This window comes from Colletotrichum higginsianum, chromosome 2 (genome assembly GCF_001672515.1).
Source record: "Colletotrichum higginsianum IMI 349063 chromosome 2, whole genome shotgun sequence".
Taxonomy (NCBI): domain Eukaryota; kingdom Fungi; phylum Ascomycota; class Sordariomycetes; order Glomerellales; family Glomerellaceae; genus Colletotrichum; species Colletotrichum higginsianum.
This window is the reverse complement of record NC_030955.1, coordinates 4,153,211-4,169,663: the sequence shown is the minus strand read 5'-3', so window position 1 is coordinate 4,169,663 and position 16,453 is coordinate 4,153,211. Positions and strand designations below refer to the sequence as shown.

The 16,453-nt window shown below is 57.6% G+C and overlaps 8 protein-coding genes across 8 annotated transcripts; 3 read left to right on the top strand and 5 right to left on the bottom strand.

The window, feature by feature from the left end:
* Positions 1-11: 11 nt before the first annotated feature.
* CH63R_02952 (Short-chain dehydrogenase) lies at positions 12-1,626 on the bottom strand (the record flags this gene model as incomplete). The annotated part of the gene is made up of 2 exons (XM_018297927.1): positions 12-1,386; positions 1,493-1,626. 2 exons carry the CDS (start codon positions 1,624-1,626, stop codon positions 12-14), a joined length of 1,509 nt encoding a protein of 502 aa, XP_018162743.1.
* Positions 1,627-2,831: 1,205 nt separating this feature from the next.
* Positions 2,832-4,320, top strand: CH63R_02951 (Nucleoside transporter; the record flags this gene model as incomplete). The annotated part of the gene is made up of 2 exons (XM_018297926.1): positions 2,832-3,016; positions 3,117-4,320. The coding sequence occupies 2 exons, from the start codon at positions 2,832-2,834 to the stop codon at positions 4,318-4,320; spliced, it is 1,389 nt and encodes a 462-aa protein (XP_018162742.1).
* A 309-nt stretch (positions 4,321-4,629) lies between these two features.
* CH63R_02950 (Inositol-pentakisphosphate 2-kinase) lies at positions 4,630-5,874 on the bottom strand (the record flags this gene model as incomplete). The annotated part of the gene is made up of 2 exons (XM_018297925.1): positions 4,630-5,537; positions 5,604-5,874. 2 exons carry the CDS (start codon positions 5,872-5,874, stop codon positions 4,630-4,632), a joined length of 1,179 nt encoding a protein of 392 aa, XP_018162741.1.
* Positions 5,875-9,254: 3,380 nt separating this feature from the next.
* Positions 9,255-11,466, top strand: CH63R_02949 (Mitochondrial distribution and morphology protein 34; the record flags this gene model as incomplete). The annotated part of the gene is made up of 2 exons (XM_018297924.1): positions 9,255-9,521; positions 10,057-11,466. The coding sequence occupies 2 exons, from the start codon at positions 9,255-9,257 to the stop codon at positions 11,464-11,466; spliced, it is 1,677 nt and encodes a 558-aa protein (XP_018162740.1).
* A 1,005-nt stretch (positions 11,467-12,471) lies between these two features.
* On the bottom strand, positions 12,472-13,281 carry CH63R_02948 (uncharacterized protein; the record flags this gene model as incomplete). Its single annotated transcript, XM_018297923.1, has 1 exon — positions 12,472-13,281. The coding sequence occupies one exon, from the start codon at positions 13,279-13,281 to the stop codon at positions 12,472-12,474; it is 810 nt and encodes a 269-aa protein (XP_018162739.1).
* A 186-nt stretch (positions 13,282-13,467) lies between these two features.
* Positions 13,468-14,347, bottom strand: CH63R_02947 (YEATS family protein; the record flags this gene model as incomplete). Its single annotated transcript, XM_018297922.1, has 2 exons — positions 13,468-14,048; positions 14,107-14,347. 2 exons carry the CDS (start codon positions 14,345-14,347, stop codon positions 13,468-13,470), a joined length of 822 nt encoding a protein of 273 aa, XP_018162738.1.
* A 514-nt stretch (positions 14,348-14,861) lies between these two features.
* Positions 14,862-15,257, bottom strand: CH63R_02946 (uncharacterized protein; the record flags this gene model as incomplete). Its single annotated transcript, XM_018297921.1, has 2 exons — positions 14,862-14,923; positions 15,017-15,257. 2 exons carry the CDS (start codon positions 15,255-15,257, stop codon positions 14,862-14,864), a joined length of 303 nt encoding a protein of 100 aa, XP_018162737.1.
* A 135-nt stretch (positions 15,258-15,392) lies between these two features.
* On the top strand, positions 15,393-16,355 carry CH63R_02945 (NAD dependent epimerase/dehydratase; the record flags this gene model as incomplete). The annotated part of the gene is made up of 1 exon (XM_018297920.1): positions 15,393-16,355. One exon carries the CDS (start codon positions 15,393-15,395, stop codon positions 16,353-16,355), a length of 963 nt encoding a protein of 320 aa, XP_018162736.1.
* Positions 16,356-16,453: the final 98 nt, after the last annotated feature.

Below are 16,453 nucleotides of genomic sequence, written 5' to 3'. Positions count from 1 at the left end.
CTCGGCGTTGGTCAAGCATCCATACAGCGCCATGCTTCCCCCTTGCGTGGGAGCGAGACCACGGTGCCGACGGAGACGTTGGCAGACAGGCTCTCCTGGGGCTCGATGTCAAAGAAGAACAATTGGGGCTCCGTGGTGTTTGGGTTTGACCAAATCGCTTCCGTGGCCGAGTTTTGCAAGGCCATGTCCTCGGTGTTGTTTGCAAAAGAGGCCTCGGTGCGCACTTCCGGGAAATTGACAGGCTTGTTATCATTGTTGTTACCGCTGGGCATTGTCCTGTTGGCGGCGACAACGGTAACTCGGCACCGGGTTTCCATCGAGGGTAGCTCCTGGAAGGTCGAGTACCTGTAGTCCGATCCTCGATAATGCTTGTTTTCCTTCGCCATCATAGTGAGAGCGTCCTGCCACAGCATTGTCGTCGCAGCCAAGGCCGCGCCCGTCATGCGATGCGGCAGGGTCATCCGTGACACCTTCCAACCGCTTGATTCCTCGGGCTCGCGGACGGACAGCGAAATCTGCAGGATCGATTCCGGGGTGGCAAGCGGGAAAAGGGCCGGTATGCGGATCCAGGACCCTTTGGTGACGTTGAGGACGGCATGGTCCGGTAGATAGCTCACCAAGTGTGTCAGCGAGTCCCAGCCGGCAGAAGGGCAGTCGACGTTGCCGGCGACCTCGCACACGTCGCCCTTGACGGTGTCGGCGGCAGTCAGCGTCTTGGGATAAATAGCCCTGCCGGCTTTGTCGATGTAAACCCAGGAGCCTCCCATCATCCACCAATCGTTGAGAGGGGTGAGAACCGTGGCGGTGGCGGGTGCGACAACGACCGCCAGCAGGCAGCACAAGGTCAGGAACGAAACGAAAAACACCTTCTTCCAGACGGTCGAGAAACGGCCCCTGAGCATCGCAGTCATCTCGTCCGACCACAGAAACTCGGGCGAGCTAAAGCTGTTCCCCGCGAAGAAGGCTGCAAGCGGTGCGCCCTGGCCCAGGGTCACCTCCCGCCGGACAAAGGTGAAAATCATTGTCGTGAGTGACCCGATGATCATGATCTCGAGGAACTTGGCGGCGAACTGGATGAGGAGATTCGCCTGCCTGTCCCAGCCCCTGTTTGGCGTGAGATCTGCGCCGATCCAGTACTCGCGAAAGATGAGATGGCTCATGAAGGCAGTCGCAACGATGGGCGGGACGTGAACCAGTATGGCGAGGAGGGTCATCGGTCGGCTTTTGAAAATGACAACCTTGGTCTGGTTGCGAATAGAGTGGCGGACATTGTAGAAGAGGCGATACAGAGAGTGGAAGCTCCATGCTTTGAGCGTGTTTTGAACGAACGCCCTGAAGCTGAACTTGCCTCCATAGACTTCGTAAGGCGTGTTTTGATCGTCATTGCTGGTCCCGAGTTGGTACGGCACGTCCACATTCACTCACAAAAGTAGCAGCCAGGTCTGCAACGACTCTGCGAGGGGGTGGGAGGGAGAGGAAAATCTCAACTCACCTCTCTGAGTCTTTGCCATCTTTAAAAGTATTTTGGTCGTGGAAGCCCCGTTTTCCAGGCGGACTCCCATGCTGAGGTTGAAGCAAGGGGACGAGAGGCTCGCCCCTCTCGCCAGTTAGTTGAACTTGAGGCATAGCGAACTAACTGCCTTCCAGGTGACGTGACCGTCGCAATCGGAAAAAGATTGGGCAAACACGTTTTGGAACGTGACAGTATGCGGGAATCTCTCATGGCTTTAATATCGCCTTTCATTGCCTCATAGCCGTGTCAGTCCCCGACTAGGAGGAACTTTGGATGCCCCCGGAGCAAGGATATGATGCAGGGCGCCGGCCCAGGCACCGAGATAAAGTCGACTTTACCGGCTTCGTGTCAGCGCTTAACGCGGCGCCGGGACACCAGATTGGCTGCATACTCGTCGATAGCCGTCGCACACCCGGTTTTTGAAGTTGTCATGTCGCGGTGCTCATGCGTGTAAGACTTGTTGGATCCTTCCACTGCATGTTTCTCAGCCCCCCCCTAGGTAACAAAGCCACCAAGGCTGGGGAGGGATGCTCGTGTTCGAATCTCCGCCCCGCGAATCGGAACCGATTAATCGTTGGATTCGTGACGCCACATTGGTCACGGCGGGTTGAACGTTGAAGCAGCACTTGGGGTTGAACGGGGTCAGACGTTACCGGTGCCAGCCCAGGAACAAGCTTGTTTGAGCTTCCACCGCAGATATGGAAGCGCAGGGGCCCCCGTTCCCCCAGCGTATCTCGCTGACATAATCAACGCACTTGAGTCCCCCCACGCCCCGCGTCGTCCGCCCCAAACTCACCCCATCCAGATCTCTCTACAGCAGATGCGCGGCGCGTGGTCATCGATTGTCACCACATCTGAGTGGACGACGGCAATCTGGTGAACACCGCACATGATTGCTTGCCTCTCCGTCTCCACTCTCCAACCCCCAAAAGGGCACCTACTTCACGTCGTACACGTGCACCCTCGTGATATTGATTCTCTTTGAAGCGGCGGAGACTTTCCCCATCCTTGCCGTTTTTGATTTGACTGGTCCCGCGGAGCCGGCGCATTGCAGGAGCAGTGAATGGCGGAGATTCCAACAAGGGCTACCGGCGACGACGCAACGAACACCCCGACCTTCCGGCGGCTGGCGGGGAGGACTGGTTCCCTTTGACAAACACACATCAAAACCTGACTGCTTTACGAGCCTCGAGACGATCGGCCGCGAACATCGTTACCGGTCCACCCACAACCCCCCCCTTAAGAACTGCACGACGGCCGTCCGCTCTCTCTGGAGCTCGACTTTCCCAACTTCCTTCACCCTCACCGACGGCCCGAGATGGAGCGTATCAGGGAACTCCTAGGAAAGCACCGCAAGCCGGATCGCCAGGAGTATGAGCCGCTGGCCGAAGAGGGCCGCGAGCTCGAGGGCTCCACGTTGACGGAAGGCCTTGAGGAGGTGCCCTTCTCCTGGACCGAGTACATCATGTTTGCGTGGTTGGGCATGGCGATGCTGTGGGCATGGTACGTGAACACTCCTCACCCTTTCCCCCTCCCCCTCCGCCCTTCCTCTCCAGATTCCTTCGTATACGCACCAGCGACTGACAAGCCTGCCGTTTTGCAGGAACATGTTCCTCGCGGCCGCGCCCTACTTCCAAGTCCGCTTCCAGTCCGACGCCTGGATCTCGCAAAACTTCCAGTCCGCCATCCTCACCGTCTCGACGCTGACCAACCTCACGGCCATGCTGGTCCTCACAAACATCCAGTACGCCGCCTCGTACCCCTTCCGCATCAACCTCGCCCTGCTCCTCAACTGCGTCATCTTCTCCCTCCTGACGGCCTCCACCTCGCTCGCCCTCGACGCCTCCCCGGCCGCCTACCTGGCCTTCATCCTCGTCATGGTCGCCTCGAGCTCCTGGGCCACCGGCCTCATCCAGAACGGCGCCTTCGCCTTCGCCGCCTCCTTCGGCCGCCCGGAGTACATGCAGGCCCTCATGGCCGGCCAGGGCGTCGCCGGTGTGCTGCCCCCGATCGCCCAGGTCATCACCGTCCTCGCCGTCCCGGAGAAGGATGGCGCCGCCCCCGACACGGGCGGCGACGCCAGGACCCTGAGCTCCTCGGCCTTTGTCTATTTCCTCGCCGCCGTCGCCGTCTCCGTCTCGGCCCTGGCCGCCTTCATCCCGCTCGTCCGCCGCCACAACCACATCGTCGAGTCCCGCATGGTCGACCACATGGCCGAGTCGCTGACTTCGGTCCAGGAGGCGGAGCGCGCCGCCCGCAAGGTCGTCTCCCCGCTCCGCCTCCTCAAGAAGCTGCACTGGCTCGCCGGCGCCATCTTCATGTGCTTCGCCGTCGCCATGTTCTTCCCCGTCTTCACCGGCAAGATCCTCTCGGTGCGCTACCCGGGCGACGAAAAGTCCCCCACCGGCTCTCTCTTCCGCCCGGCCGCCTTCATCCCGCTCGCCTTCTTCGCCTGGAACCTCGGCGACCTCTCCGGCCGCATGGCCACCATCCTGCCCTTCTCCCTGCGCCACCGGCCCGCCGCCCTCTTCGCCGTGAGCCTCGTGCGCATGGGCTTCCTGCCGATGTATCTGCTCTGCAACATTGGCGGCCGGGGCGCCGTCGTCAGCAGCGACTTCTTCTACCTCGTCATCGTCCAGTTCCTCTTCGGCCTGACCAACGGCTGGCTGGGCTCGAGCTGCATGATGGCCGCCGGCGAGTGGGTCGAGGAGGGCGAGCGTGAGGCGACGGGCGGCTTCATGGGCCTGTGCCTCGTGGCCGGGTTGACGACGGGCAGTCTTTTGAGCTTCACGGCCGGCGGCATTTAGTCGGCTTCACTGCATGGGTACGGCGTTACGGGTGTGTGTGTGTGTGTGTGTGTGTGTGTGTGTATGTGTATTTGTTTGTGTGCGCATGATGGACAAACAGCTTGCATACGCTGCCTGGGCTTACTCCGAGCGGAGTTTTGGGATATGGAATATGGGAACCAACCATGATGATCTAGTCATGATAGGTAGCTAAAAAAAGAACACGCTACTTTATATTATAACGTCTGTATACTCGCTGTAAATCGACTTTGCGCTTGAATACACGATAGTGATACACTTTTGTACAGGTTTGCCCGCTGCCCTCCCCGCTCATCTCTGGAGGGCGCAGTTCTTCATCTTCCCGCGACCCGTATACCAGCCCTCGTCGATCAAGGCCCGTTCCTTATCCTGCCACTCGGTCAACTTCCAGGCGGCGTTCTTCTTGTCGAGGTCGGCGAGTTTCGCCTCGAAGGACTCCGTCACGACAGTCTCCTGGCCGTTGACCTTCCGGATCCTGTACCGCATGTAGAGGGAGCAATCGCGCAGCGTCATGGCTGTGCTGAATTCTTCGTCATCTTTGCGCGCGAGCAGAGGACCGCGGGTGTCCTTGGCCATCTGGTGTGCTTTCAAAAGCTCAAGGACGGTGGTTTTCTTCAGCAACTCGTAGAGCGCAGAGGCGTGCTTGTTGTCTTCGAAGCTGCTGTTCTGGAACAAGCGTGCGATGGCCTTTTGCCGCACAACCTCTCTGCCACCGGGTGCTACTCGCTCGGGATCCAGCCACAGCGGGCATGGGTATTCCCGGGGGTCCATGTTCCGGTCTTTGTTGCTGGCGAACTTCCTGGCGGCGAGGGCGCAACATCTGCACGTGTTTGCGTCTTTCGGGGCCGATGGCGACTGAGCCAGCCACTTGGGCTTGAACTCGACGACGCGCTCGTCTTCGCTTCTCGCACGCATGCTTTCCACCATGAGGAGCAGGTCCCAGCCGGCAATCTCATCTCCCCGAAACTTGGCTGGCCGCGATTGCGCCCCCGGTGGTGCCTTGTCCAGGGCGTCCAGTACTTTGTGTAAGTGCCAGACGGCGTCCGAGTGAATCCGTGCGCACGTCACCTCGGCCAACATGTCGGCACGGTAGCTGAACAGGGGGGCAATCTTTTCCCAAAAGAACCTGTACTGCTCTCCTGGATGGTAGAACGGCTTAGAGGGGTCCTTGTCCTTTTTTGGCACTCTCAGCAAGAATTCTAAGGCGTGCGATGTTAGCGATGCCAAGCTTTGGGTCCCAACCAGGGCAGGAGTCCTTTACTTACTGGTCAACAGGTCAGCCTCGGTTCTGTCGGCTTCGTGCTGCCGTTCGTACTTTGTGTAGAGAAATGCAACGAACAAGACGTTGGCAGCACCCTCACCGACGTACACGGCGTGTGTCCAGGGCCTAACGTGGACTTTGTCGGTCACCATTACCTGGATGGAGAAGACCTTGCCCGAGGGGCTGTGCAGTGCCGGTACATCTTTGGACGTTGGCGGTTCTGCCGAGGACATGCGGGCAGTCAGGTTAGTGGGTATGATCATGAGATTGGCCATGTCGAGGAGCGAGCAGTGATTCTTGCCCCAAATGCGCAACGGCGACGGCGACGGGGATGAATATACTAGGTATGTTCGGCTGGGCAAGTGCACGTTGGATGCCTCAAGGGGCAGCGTGTTTGGGTCGAACGAGGCAGACAAGGCAACCGTTGGGGCTTTACGAGGCGGCCGTAGTGATGGATGGTTTCGCCAAGGTAGAAGAAATGCCCATGGTGAGTAGCAGGGTTGAAGTGCGGCAGACGGGACGTAGCTTGGGTGCTGTCTCGGCTGAAGGAAGACGGCCAACTCGAATCGAAAGGAGAGCAGGGAACGATCTCTCGCACGCGCACTTTCCCTTCCAAGGGCAATGATGATGTCTCAAGGGCAACTTCTCTTGCCTCTGTCCACCTCTAGATTTGCCGGATTAGGATCCGGAATGCTGCTGCGGAGTCACCAAGGCAAGACACTGACAGATGAACGGGTCGCGCCTCACGGCTCACGGAACGTAGTGGTGAAGAGTGGGCAGTCAAAGGTGACTCGTGGTTCCCCACTTGCATACGGCGACTGTCGACAGTGTCGAGCGCTTCGTGTTGGAAGCGCGTGGTTTCCTTGGATGCGTATGTAGAGACGTTGAGCGCTGGCGACGAGTCTCCATTTGGGGTGTGCGTTGCTGTGTTTACCACGGTGGCGTGTCCTCTACTCTGCTCTCACTTTTGTTTTCGGATCTTTGTTGTTCTTTCAGAAGTCAGCGGTATCCCGGGATGACGACAGACTTTCCCCTTCGGGTGTGGAGCCGAAAAGTTGGCTGATTCCGGCGTTGGCGGGCTGGGTGAGCTGAGGGATGGCTCTTCCAGAGACGCCATTGGTACGTTGATAAGGGGAAAAAATTGTCACGGTAGCGGACAGGCAAGGTCCTTGGTTCGGCAACGAGACGTTTCTGTCGCGGCATCTTTGTCATGGTGGTTTGGACTAGGTGTTGCGATTGTGCATGCCGTTGGACAAGATGAGGAGGAGGCTGCGGCAACGCCTCGAGGTACCCGTGCAAGCCGTGCAATTGTGTTACCATGTTTTACGCCGGAATCTATCTCACGAAGGATCGCGTTTCTCTTCCAGTGTGTGGTTGCAACTTGCAACTTGCAACAACCATGGATCTCCAGAGGGCACCGACGTCCGTAAAGAATTCGAGCCGATGATTTGATGCGGCACGCGTCCAACTCCACATGCTTGACGTGAGGGCGCGTGCGATGCAAAGGAAGGAATGATGGAAAGAAAAGAGGGCGGGTTTGGGATTGCTGCATTGGCGGCGATGCGCGATGCTTCGGCCGGGCTGAGGCGGAGGAGAGCCGAGAAGTGGTCTGGGCTTGCTCGTGTCTGGAGCGGATTGCGTAGTTTTTTCCCAGACGGCGTCGCCCGTTGGCTCCCTTCCCCCCCGTTACGCGGAGCATTGTGGGGGCAGGAAGGACTCCAGGAACAGGAGGGATAGACCATGGACCGTGGAGAAGAGGAGGAGAAGAAGGCTTTGGGCGGGCCACCTGAACGACATTTCTGACAGTCGGTATCATAGTTTCATGGCGCCGGATCAGGGACTGGCCAGGCCGGGAAGGCGGACGTGCTGCTGGACTCGAGCGCCGTGATTTGACAGCCTTCGCTTCCCTGCCCTGCAATGATGTTATTCCATGGACCGAGATGCATCACAGTGGATGGTGGGTGAGATGACGGCCTGTTTGGTTCGCATCGCATGACATTACCAAATGCAGTGCCCATGCAGATGCGTCCGCCCAAGAGGGACGGAAACTGTAGTGGCCATTCCTTGATATTCCGTCAATTCTCGACATTGCTGGCTATCGCCTTGTGCTTCTCACTCGAGGTGCCCTCATGTCGGACCACATGCCGGTCGACGTCGTCCCATCTCTTTGTGGCTGACAGGCCATCCCTCGTGATCGCCCGCCCCCAGCGACGGCCACCAACGATCCGACACGATGCGATGCAATGGCGCTCGAAGGAGCGGGATTTTTACACCAAGAGGGCCCGGAGGAGTGGGAACGAATAGTCCTGATCTCTCATTGAAGAGTCTTCACAACCCCCGATGCAACTCCCCGGATGGTTCGCGCGCTTGTGGAAACGAGAGATTCGCCAACTCTAAATCGAATCGCCCGCCGTCTTTTCCCACACGGCTCGTGAGATGTGGCAGGCGCATCTAACCTCTTGACTCATCGTCGGCCGCCTGCGCGAGGGTGGCACTGGTGATCTGTGATACCTCGGGGCTTCAGATGGCAGATGGTACCTTGGTCCAAGTGGGCAGTCATCGATGGGAGGAGACCTCTCGGGTGACTCGCATTAACCGCTAATCTGCCACCGTCTGGTCTGGTTTGGTTCACCTGCAACCTCGCAAGCAAAAGCATACCACGGATTGGGCGAACCAGTGCGCTAATTGCTTCGGTTGCATAAGGTAGCAGCTCATTAACGGTTTGGCGCCGGACCGAGAGGGGCTGCTTGCTGTCTTGGGCGTTGTGGATGTTTGTGGGTGTCGTGGGTGACATTTGACGGGATTGTATCCTCTGTAGAGAAACCGAGAGAAAAAGCAGGGCAAGGTCGCAGCCACTTCTGACAGAGTGAGTGGGTGGGGCCTTCCCTTCCGGTCCCTCCCTTGCCAACCCTCCCTCCCTACCTACCTAGGTATCTGGGCAGAGGGCCGTGGCTTAAGGGGGCGCCGTCACGCAGGCCGTTGGAGCGGTCGTGTGTGCCGCCCATTCACCCACTGGGACACGCTCGCTCGCTCCACTCCATCACCCACCCTGCACGCGACACTCGCAGAAGCCGACCCCGGTAAGGAGTCGCCCAAAGTCGCAGAACCCTGCCACCAGTCAGAAAACAGAGGAAAAAGTATCACAAATTTTTGCAGGTGCAAGAAAAATTTCCCGCTAAGGCCGCACCACACCACCCTGCCTCCGAGTATTCCCTCTGCTTTCCCGAAGGGCCAAAGCCTCGGGGGGAGATACATAGCAGCAGCACCACCCGACCAGCGTCATTCACCCGAGCACGCACATACTGTTCCAGCACTCCCGTCCACCACTACGGTCCACCACACAACACGGCTTGCATCGACAATCAGTCAGACAACTCCTCCAACGTCTCCCTCCCGCATCTCCCCCAGACTACCTACCTATCTACAGCTCCTTCCCCGGACTCTTCTCATCTACCGAACTGCATCTGCTCCTCAACGAGTCCGTCTTGCTACCTCGCCTTGCCACCGAAACCGACCTCTCCGCCGACCTTCCGTCATCGATTGCATCACGAACAAAACACCACCCCCGATCGAACCTCTCCCTTCCGTCGCCCCGGCCCTTTGGTCTACACCACCTCGCCCTTCGATGGTTGGCCGCAGTTAAAGCCATTTCAACATGGCCTTCAACTTCAACTGGTCGCCGCTGACGGCCGACGCCGAGTTCTACCAGCGCGCCCGGGAGATGCTCACCACCGCCTTGAACAAGTCACCGAAGCCCCCGATCATCGTCGATGACATCCTCGTTACCGAGTTCAACTTGGGCTCCGTGCCCCCAGAGCTGGAGATTCTGGAGATTGGCGACATCGCCGAAGACCGATTTCGTGGCATATTCAAGATGTGCTACTCCGGCGACGCCTTCTTGACGCTGAAAACCAGAGTTCAGGTAATGCCCGATTTTTTTATTTTATTTTTTACCTTATCCTTCTCTTCCTCCCCCCGTCAACCTTCCCGCGGGACCCCTGCACGCCGGCTTCCCGACGTAAGGCTCAACTTCGCGGCCGCAATGAGCTCACCACTATGCGCACCACGATACCACGCACGAATTCGCTGTCGCTCGCGTTCCAGCGCGCGACTGTGTTCTGTGTTCCGCGTTGTCATTCAACTCCGTGCCAATGCCTGGAATGACGGAGTCCCCCCCCCTCCATCTCAAAGCCGAGACAGTATCAAGCGATGCTTTCGTCACAGGTTCATCGTCCTTGCACAAATCCCACTTCATTTCCACCTCTGGTATTTTCCACACATTTTGCCCCAAACATCCCGGTGTTTGTTTTTCCCTCAGCAAACATTTCCTCCCTTCCCGCGCCGCCTCTGCATTGAAGCTGAAATTGCCTGGCCGGGATCCGCGTCCCGGATTATCACGTCTCGGCCCCCGCGACAACGGTCGTGCGTCATAGCAGTGCTAATATATCAACAAACAGGCAAATCCACTAAACACCTACCTGTCTTCCAAGCCGGGGTTTACATCGCCGCAACCATTGGCGGCGGCGTCGGGTCTCACCATTCCGCTGTCAATAACCCTCTCCGAGATCAAGCTTTCAGCCTTCATCATCCTAGTCTTCTCCAGGCAAAAGGGCCTGACCCTGGTCTTCCGCAATGACCCGCTCGAGTCGCTCAAAGTCTCCTCGACCTTTGATTCGATCCAGTTCGTGCGCGATTATCTCCAGCGCACTATCGAGGCCCAGTTGAGAAATTTGATGATGGATGAGCTCCCTGCCATCATTCACCGCCTTTCTCTGCGCTTGTGGTGCCCCGACGCGCTGCCAAAAGAGGAGGAAGCGCCCGAGGAGGGCACTGAGGAAACCGAGGTCGATCCCTTGGCGAGCCCCCCCTTGGATCCCGTCGATGCCAACGGTAATCTCCTCGACGCCAACGAAGTCTCGTCGTTGTCGCTTGAAGGGGGCCCCGAGGTTCAGTCACTCTTCTCTCAAAAGAACTTGCTGAGGCTGGCCGCTCTGAACGATTCTCATCGAACGTTCTCCCTCTTCACGCCAGGCATCCGCGATGTTGTGTTCCGCGCCTGGACCGGACCTGCAGTGTCCGAATCAACCAGCACACCGCCGACGGCAACGCCTAGCTTGTCCAAGACCAACTCCTTCCACGGAACTTCTACCACGTATACCTTCTCCGATACTGGCAGTGCCGCTCACGGCCACCTCCCATCTCGACCTTCGATGGTGAGCCTCAACTCGGCCACCACCGGATTGTCTCTGGGTGCCGGCATGAGGTCGAAGTCATATGCTGGACGGAAGAAGAAGACTAGAGTTGTCAACCTTCGCCGGTCCAAAAGCGAGATTGGCGAGACTCCCGAGGGCAGCGAGACCTACTCCGAGATGGCATCCGACTCTGCTTCAGTGGCTGGTCCCTCCACCGAACCCCTCATGTCCAGCTCTATTGCCGAGGACCCCGAGGAGGAAGAGGCCCTCGCCAACCTGGCAGAGTCGACCCCTAGCAAGGTCCGCTTCAGCCCCTTGGAGAGGACGCACTTCCCCTCCAGGCCTCCCTTGCAACCGGAATTCTACTCCGCGCCCAAGGATGTCCCTAGCGTGCCTATCCAGCCGGACAACACCCGGGAAACTGAGGTCGCTGTTCAGCCTCAGTCTCAACCCCGTACGACTGAGAAGCTTGGAGCTTTCCCTAGTGGGAAGGCCAACGCCGAGAAGCCACGCCAAGGTGTGCCCTCTGAGGCCTCGTCCGTTTACGAACAGGCTTGGATCATGAAGATGGCCGGTGAGATTGCCCGTCGTGTCTACGACGAGAAGAGTCGTCACCCGACCCTCTGGGACGAGCGGGAAGACGTCCCGCCTCCGGCCTACGAGGCATCGACATAAACTGTCTGCTTTTGTAGGCAGATGGTTTTGTGTACAAACTATACGAAACCTACCAACAGATCCATTTTGCTGGATTCTACATCTCCTTTCCGTCTGTTCCATCACTTCCTCCTCGCATGGCGTTACGGGGGAACCTCATCAACCTTTGATTTTGTTGGCGGCAACGAGTCGGTCATCGAGGCCGAACTCTTGTGTCCCCTTTTGCTGTTAGTGTTAATGTGTATATACCGCATGGCGTTGGAAGGGAATCCCAAAGGGGGGGTAGGCAGGTGAGGGGTCATGGGTATCATAAAAAGAATGGGATCGAATCGGAGAACCACGGCCTCGTCTCCGAACATTTTGGATTCTTCGAGTTGGGATCGCAAGGAATGGAAGGCCTCCCAACCAGCTAGTCATGCGACTGATGTTTTGGAGGGAAACGGCCTCACTCACATCCAAAGGGGGACGGCCGTTTTTACCACTCGCAAAAAGTTATCAGCGCTATTTTCCCCCAAAAAGGGCCGCCTGTGAGGCGCGTCCCTTACACCATCAAACCACTTGTTTCCTTTGTCCTTTGCTTTTTTCCAGTTGTTTGTTTTTTTGGACTCGTTCACTGCGAATCATCCCCGCCGAAACGAGATCCTCGACGGTACTTCGGATGGGTAGAGCTGGTGTGTACAACACAAGGGAAAGGGAGAGAAAGTCATCATTGATTTATCATCAGACGTGTTTCTAGAAGAGGAGGAAGACCAGTGATGGAAGAGGGAACTATCATGGATACCAACAGTGCGTATCTCTTCGACTTTTTTATTTTCCTTTTTTTGTTTTTGTTGCGAATTAGGCCTGGCTCAAGACTAGAGTCCCATGGCCATATAACACATGTCAATAAGGCATGTTGGAAGAATCAAACACTCCCATCTTCTATGCATACTGCTTTTGTCTACCTGTGTTGCAACCGGGCTTCATTCATGAATGTCTGTATGATGCCCGCATATGCGGCGGCGAGCTTACCTTGCTATCCCCCCTTTAATCGCATCCCATGCCATACTCGTCCTCGTCGCCCTGAGCAGTTTTCAGCTTCTTCCCAATCGATTCTTCCTCTGCGGGATGCTCGTGACGCTTCTGAAACGGAGAAGCCCGACAAGGAAGCGCATCGACTTTGGCTCCATCTGGCCGGTTCGGGGCTCCTACACGAGACGTCCATACAGTCGGTGACCCGGCGTCATTCGTCAAGGTTATGCCGGGAATCGGCCCCATATCCACACCAGGAACGTAAACGGAGGAAGGATGTGTGCGATTCGGTGTAAAACGACAGTAACGCTGCTGCTTCGAAGGACACCTTGAATACTGCTGGTATCTCGACATTGGAGGATAGTTGGAGTGGAACAGAGTGTGTGTCCGACTCGGCCCACTCCGTGGGGAACCCGTGACCCGAGCGTAAGGAGGAATTCTGAGTGACCGCTCCGGCTGTGGCGACTGTAAGGTACGGGGTAGGCGCTGAGCAGCCCATTCGTTCTGGACATCATCATTACCTATGTAATGAGCGTCGGAATCCAAGTACCTAGGACGACGTGGCGAGATACGGTCAGCGGCCATAAGCTTGTCTTGTTCCAATAACGTGTCCGTTTCTGTTATGTCGACATCCATCTCGTGTTCAGAGGCAGAGGCAGGCGTATCGCCTTTCAGCAAAGTTCCGCTGGGTGGGCTCTCGCAGCCCGAAAGGCTACTCTCTTCTTCATCGGCGCCCACCATCAAATCATCAAGGCCTCCACCTCGAAGGCCACCAGGGCCATGCACGGTCCAATGGAGTGCAGCCGATGGAAAGTATGCCGCCATCGCCAGCAGCAGTAGCGTCTCAAAACACGGAGCACCGAACGCTGACTTCTAGTTTCCCTTGCAGATGGTTTCCAGCTGTGCCTTGACAAGCTGCAGCTTCTCTTCCCCCTTCGTCTGTTTGACCGGTTGATGAGCAGTGGCCACCGCCTTGCGAGATGGTCGCCTGGTCCTTGCGTTCGGCGGCTTCTAACCGGCTGTCGCAGCAGCGGCGGCGGCGGCGTTCTCTGCTTTCAGGGCGGCCAACTGGGCCTCCTTCTCCTTGAGGGTCTCGAGTTGTTGCTTGGCCATCTCTTTGACCTTGGCTTCGGCCTCCCTGAGCTTCTTGACCTCGATTTGCTCCGTCTCCAGACTGAACGGCTGGCCCGGCTTGTTCACTGCAGGCAATAGCGCGCTTCTTTCCCATGCCACCTGCACGTTTGACGTCTTCTCGGGCAAAGGCGGGATCGGTTTGTTTTTGCCCTTGCCTCCTTTGCCGGCCGGGTGGCCCTTGGGTTGAGCGCCAGATGTGAGGACTTCGTAGAAGGCTTCGTACGGTTCGTTGAATAACTGTTCGTCAAAGGCCCATGCGCGAATCTCGCCGTCGTTCTGCCGCAGCATCTGCTCCTTCTCCGCATCGGTCCTACCGTAGGGGTGAAGGCGAAGATTGTGGTATAGAGTCTGGGGCTTTTCACCGGATTCGGAGGCGTAGTACATCTTAATGGTAATCTCGAACTCTCCCCATCCGGTTTCTTGAATTAAGAAGGGTTTCCCAGGCTCGCCATCGATCACTTTGAGGGGTTAGCACGATGGCGCTCCGTCATGACTGCCGTGGCGAGAGTGACATACTGCGCACGTGGTTCGGGATAGACTCGTGTAGCTTGAACTGGACTCTCCGCAACCAGTATGTGATATCAGTGTCATCGACGGCCTTGACAAAGACCTCCCACGAGTGGGTGTGGTCTTCAGGGACGCCCTCTGGCTTGGGGTTGGTCTCGGGATCGAAGGGGCGGGCGGTGGTGCCGTAAATGAAGGGGCGCTTGATTTGCGTACCCTTCACGCGCTTGCCGAGGCTGCTGGGCGGCGCCATATTGATATGGACAGAGCAAGTAGCCCGATTGATGCAGTGTGGTCTGGCCCGAGAGTCAACGAAATGTGTAAGTGTGTTGAGGGGTGTATGTATGTAGTGGAGAGAAAACGATTCGCGAGCAAAGATGGGAAGAATCGAACGGTTCCTGCAGCCGACCTTCCTGACAGTCTTTACTGCGAATTTAGAGTGGGGCTCATGCCGAACCACCTAGTCAATAATGACTGAGGCTTGGCCCCCCCACTGCAGAACAACCAAACCCCCCTAAGCTACAGCGCCTTGAACTGCCTCAAGGTACCTAGGTAGGCAGCTTCCGCAGATCACCCAACACGTGGTATGGAGTGTGTTAGGAGTAGAAGTATTCTTGGTGAGTGTAGCCTAACTGCTTCATTACCTACCTGGCCAATACTTGAACTTGTTGTTTGTGCGTAAGCACAAACACCGAAGTCCTGGGAACCAGAGCTACCAATGCACACGTACCAATTTTTTGCCCTGAACTCTAGAAATGGATCGTACCTTACTTATCCTTATGGTTGGCCTTTGACAGCAGGTTGTCTTGAGCACGATGAGGGCACGTCACTGTGGAAGTTTCTAGTGTCAACAACGGTACGAACACCTTCGGCAATCATGTAGTCTATGCCCGTAACTGGGAAAGGTACCTGGAGAACTCACTCACTCCAGGCACAAGGTAGTGGAGGGGCAAGCGAAACTCACCAATGGGGAGCTTCAATGCTGGTTGCTCCAAACCCTGTAGCTGCAGCGGCAAACCCCCCTCCGCCCCTGGCAGGATTGATTTTACTGGGGAGGAGCTGGGGAGCTCTCGTCCGGGTGATGATTTCATGACTTTTGGCAGCTTTGCACCCGCGTCCGGAACGGCATCGAACCACTTTCGGAAGAAGCTGGCAGCAAACATACGCCGGACCCGGCCGTCACCCAACCAATCTCGATTCGACGACCTCTCATCCAATTCACTCCATTCTCACAGAACTAGCTCACGCCTTCACGCGATCGCTCCACTGCAGCCGCTCATTTCACATCAACCGCCATCATGTCAACCTCGGCCGTTACTAAGAAGCTGGTCGTGTGCGGAGGAAACGGGTTCCTCGGGTCGAGAATCTGCAAGTATGCCGTCGCAAGAGGCTGGGACGTCACGTCCATCAGGTACGCGCACACCATTGGAGCTTCTCACAGCCCATCTATCTCACTCCTCTCCTCCTCACCACGTCTAACACGCTCCAACAGCCGTTCAGGCGAGCCCAAGTGGTCCGCCGTGACCTCATCACCGGCTCCTCCTCAGTGGGCGCACCAGGTCTCTTGGGAACGCGCCGACATGCTCAGCCCCGTCACCTACGCCCCGCTCCTCAAGGGCGCCGACTTCGTCGTCCACAGCCTGGGGATTCTCCTCGAGGCCGACTACAAGGGCGTCGTCTCGGGCCAGGAGTCCCCCATCTCGGGCTTGCAGAAGGCCTTCGCCCCCATCAAGGACCGCGGCGTCGACCCCCTCAAGACCTCGTCCGAGGGCGGTGACCTCAAGCCCCCCAACCCGAAGGACCAGTTCACCTACGAGGTCATGAACCGCGACAGCGCCATCGCCCTGGCCAAGCAGGCCAACGCCGAGAACGCAAAGGCCTTCGTGTACGTCTCCGCCGCCGGCGGCGCTCCGGTCCTGCCCGCGCGGTACATCACCACCAAGCGCGAGGCGGAAAGCACCATCGCCAGTGAGTTTCCGCGCATGCGCGGCATCTTCCCGCGGCCGCCCTTCATGTACGACAGCTCGAGGAAGTTCACGCTGCCGCTGGCCGCCATGACCGGCGCCGGTGCTCTGTTCAACCGGCTGACGGGAGGTGTGCTGAGCGGCTTCATGGGCGCGAGCGGCGTGAAGCCCCTGCCGGTCGAGACCGTCGCCGAGGCAGTGGTGGAAGCGCTCGACGATGTCAAGGTGCAGGGCCCGATTGAGGTACCCGAGCTCGAGGAGCTGGCAAGCAAGGGTTGGAGGAAAACCATGTTGTGATACGCATGGTGTTATGTTTGTAATTTTTGTGTCATAGACTGTATCATTTGCCCAATGCAAAAGCCCATCTCAAAGGCTTTGATATCCTCCTGGCCCGG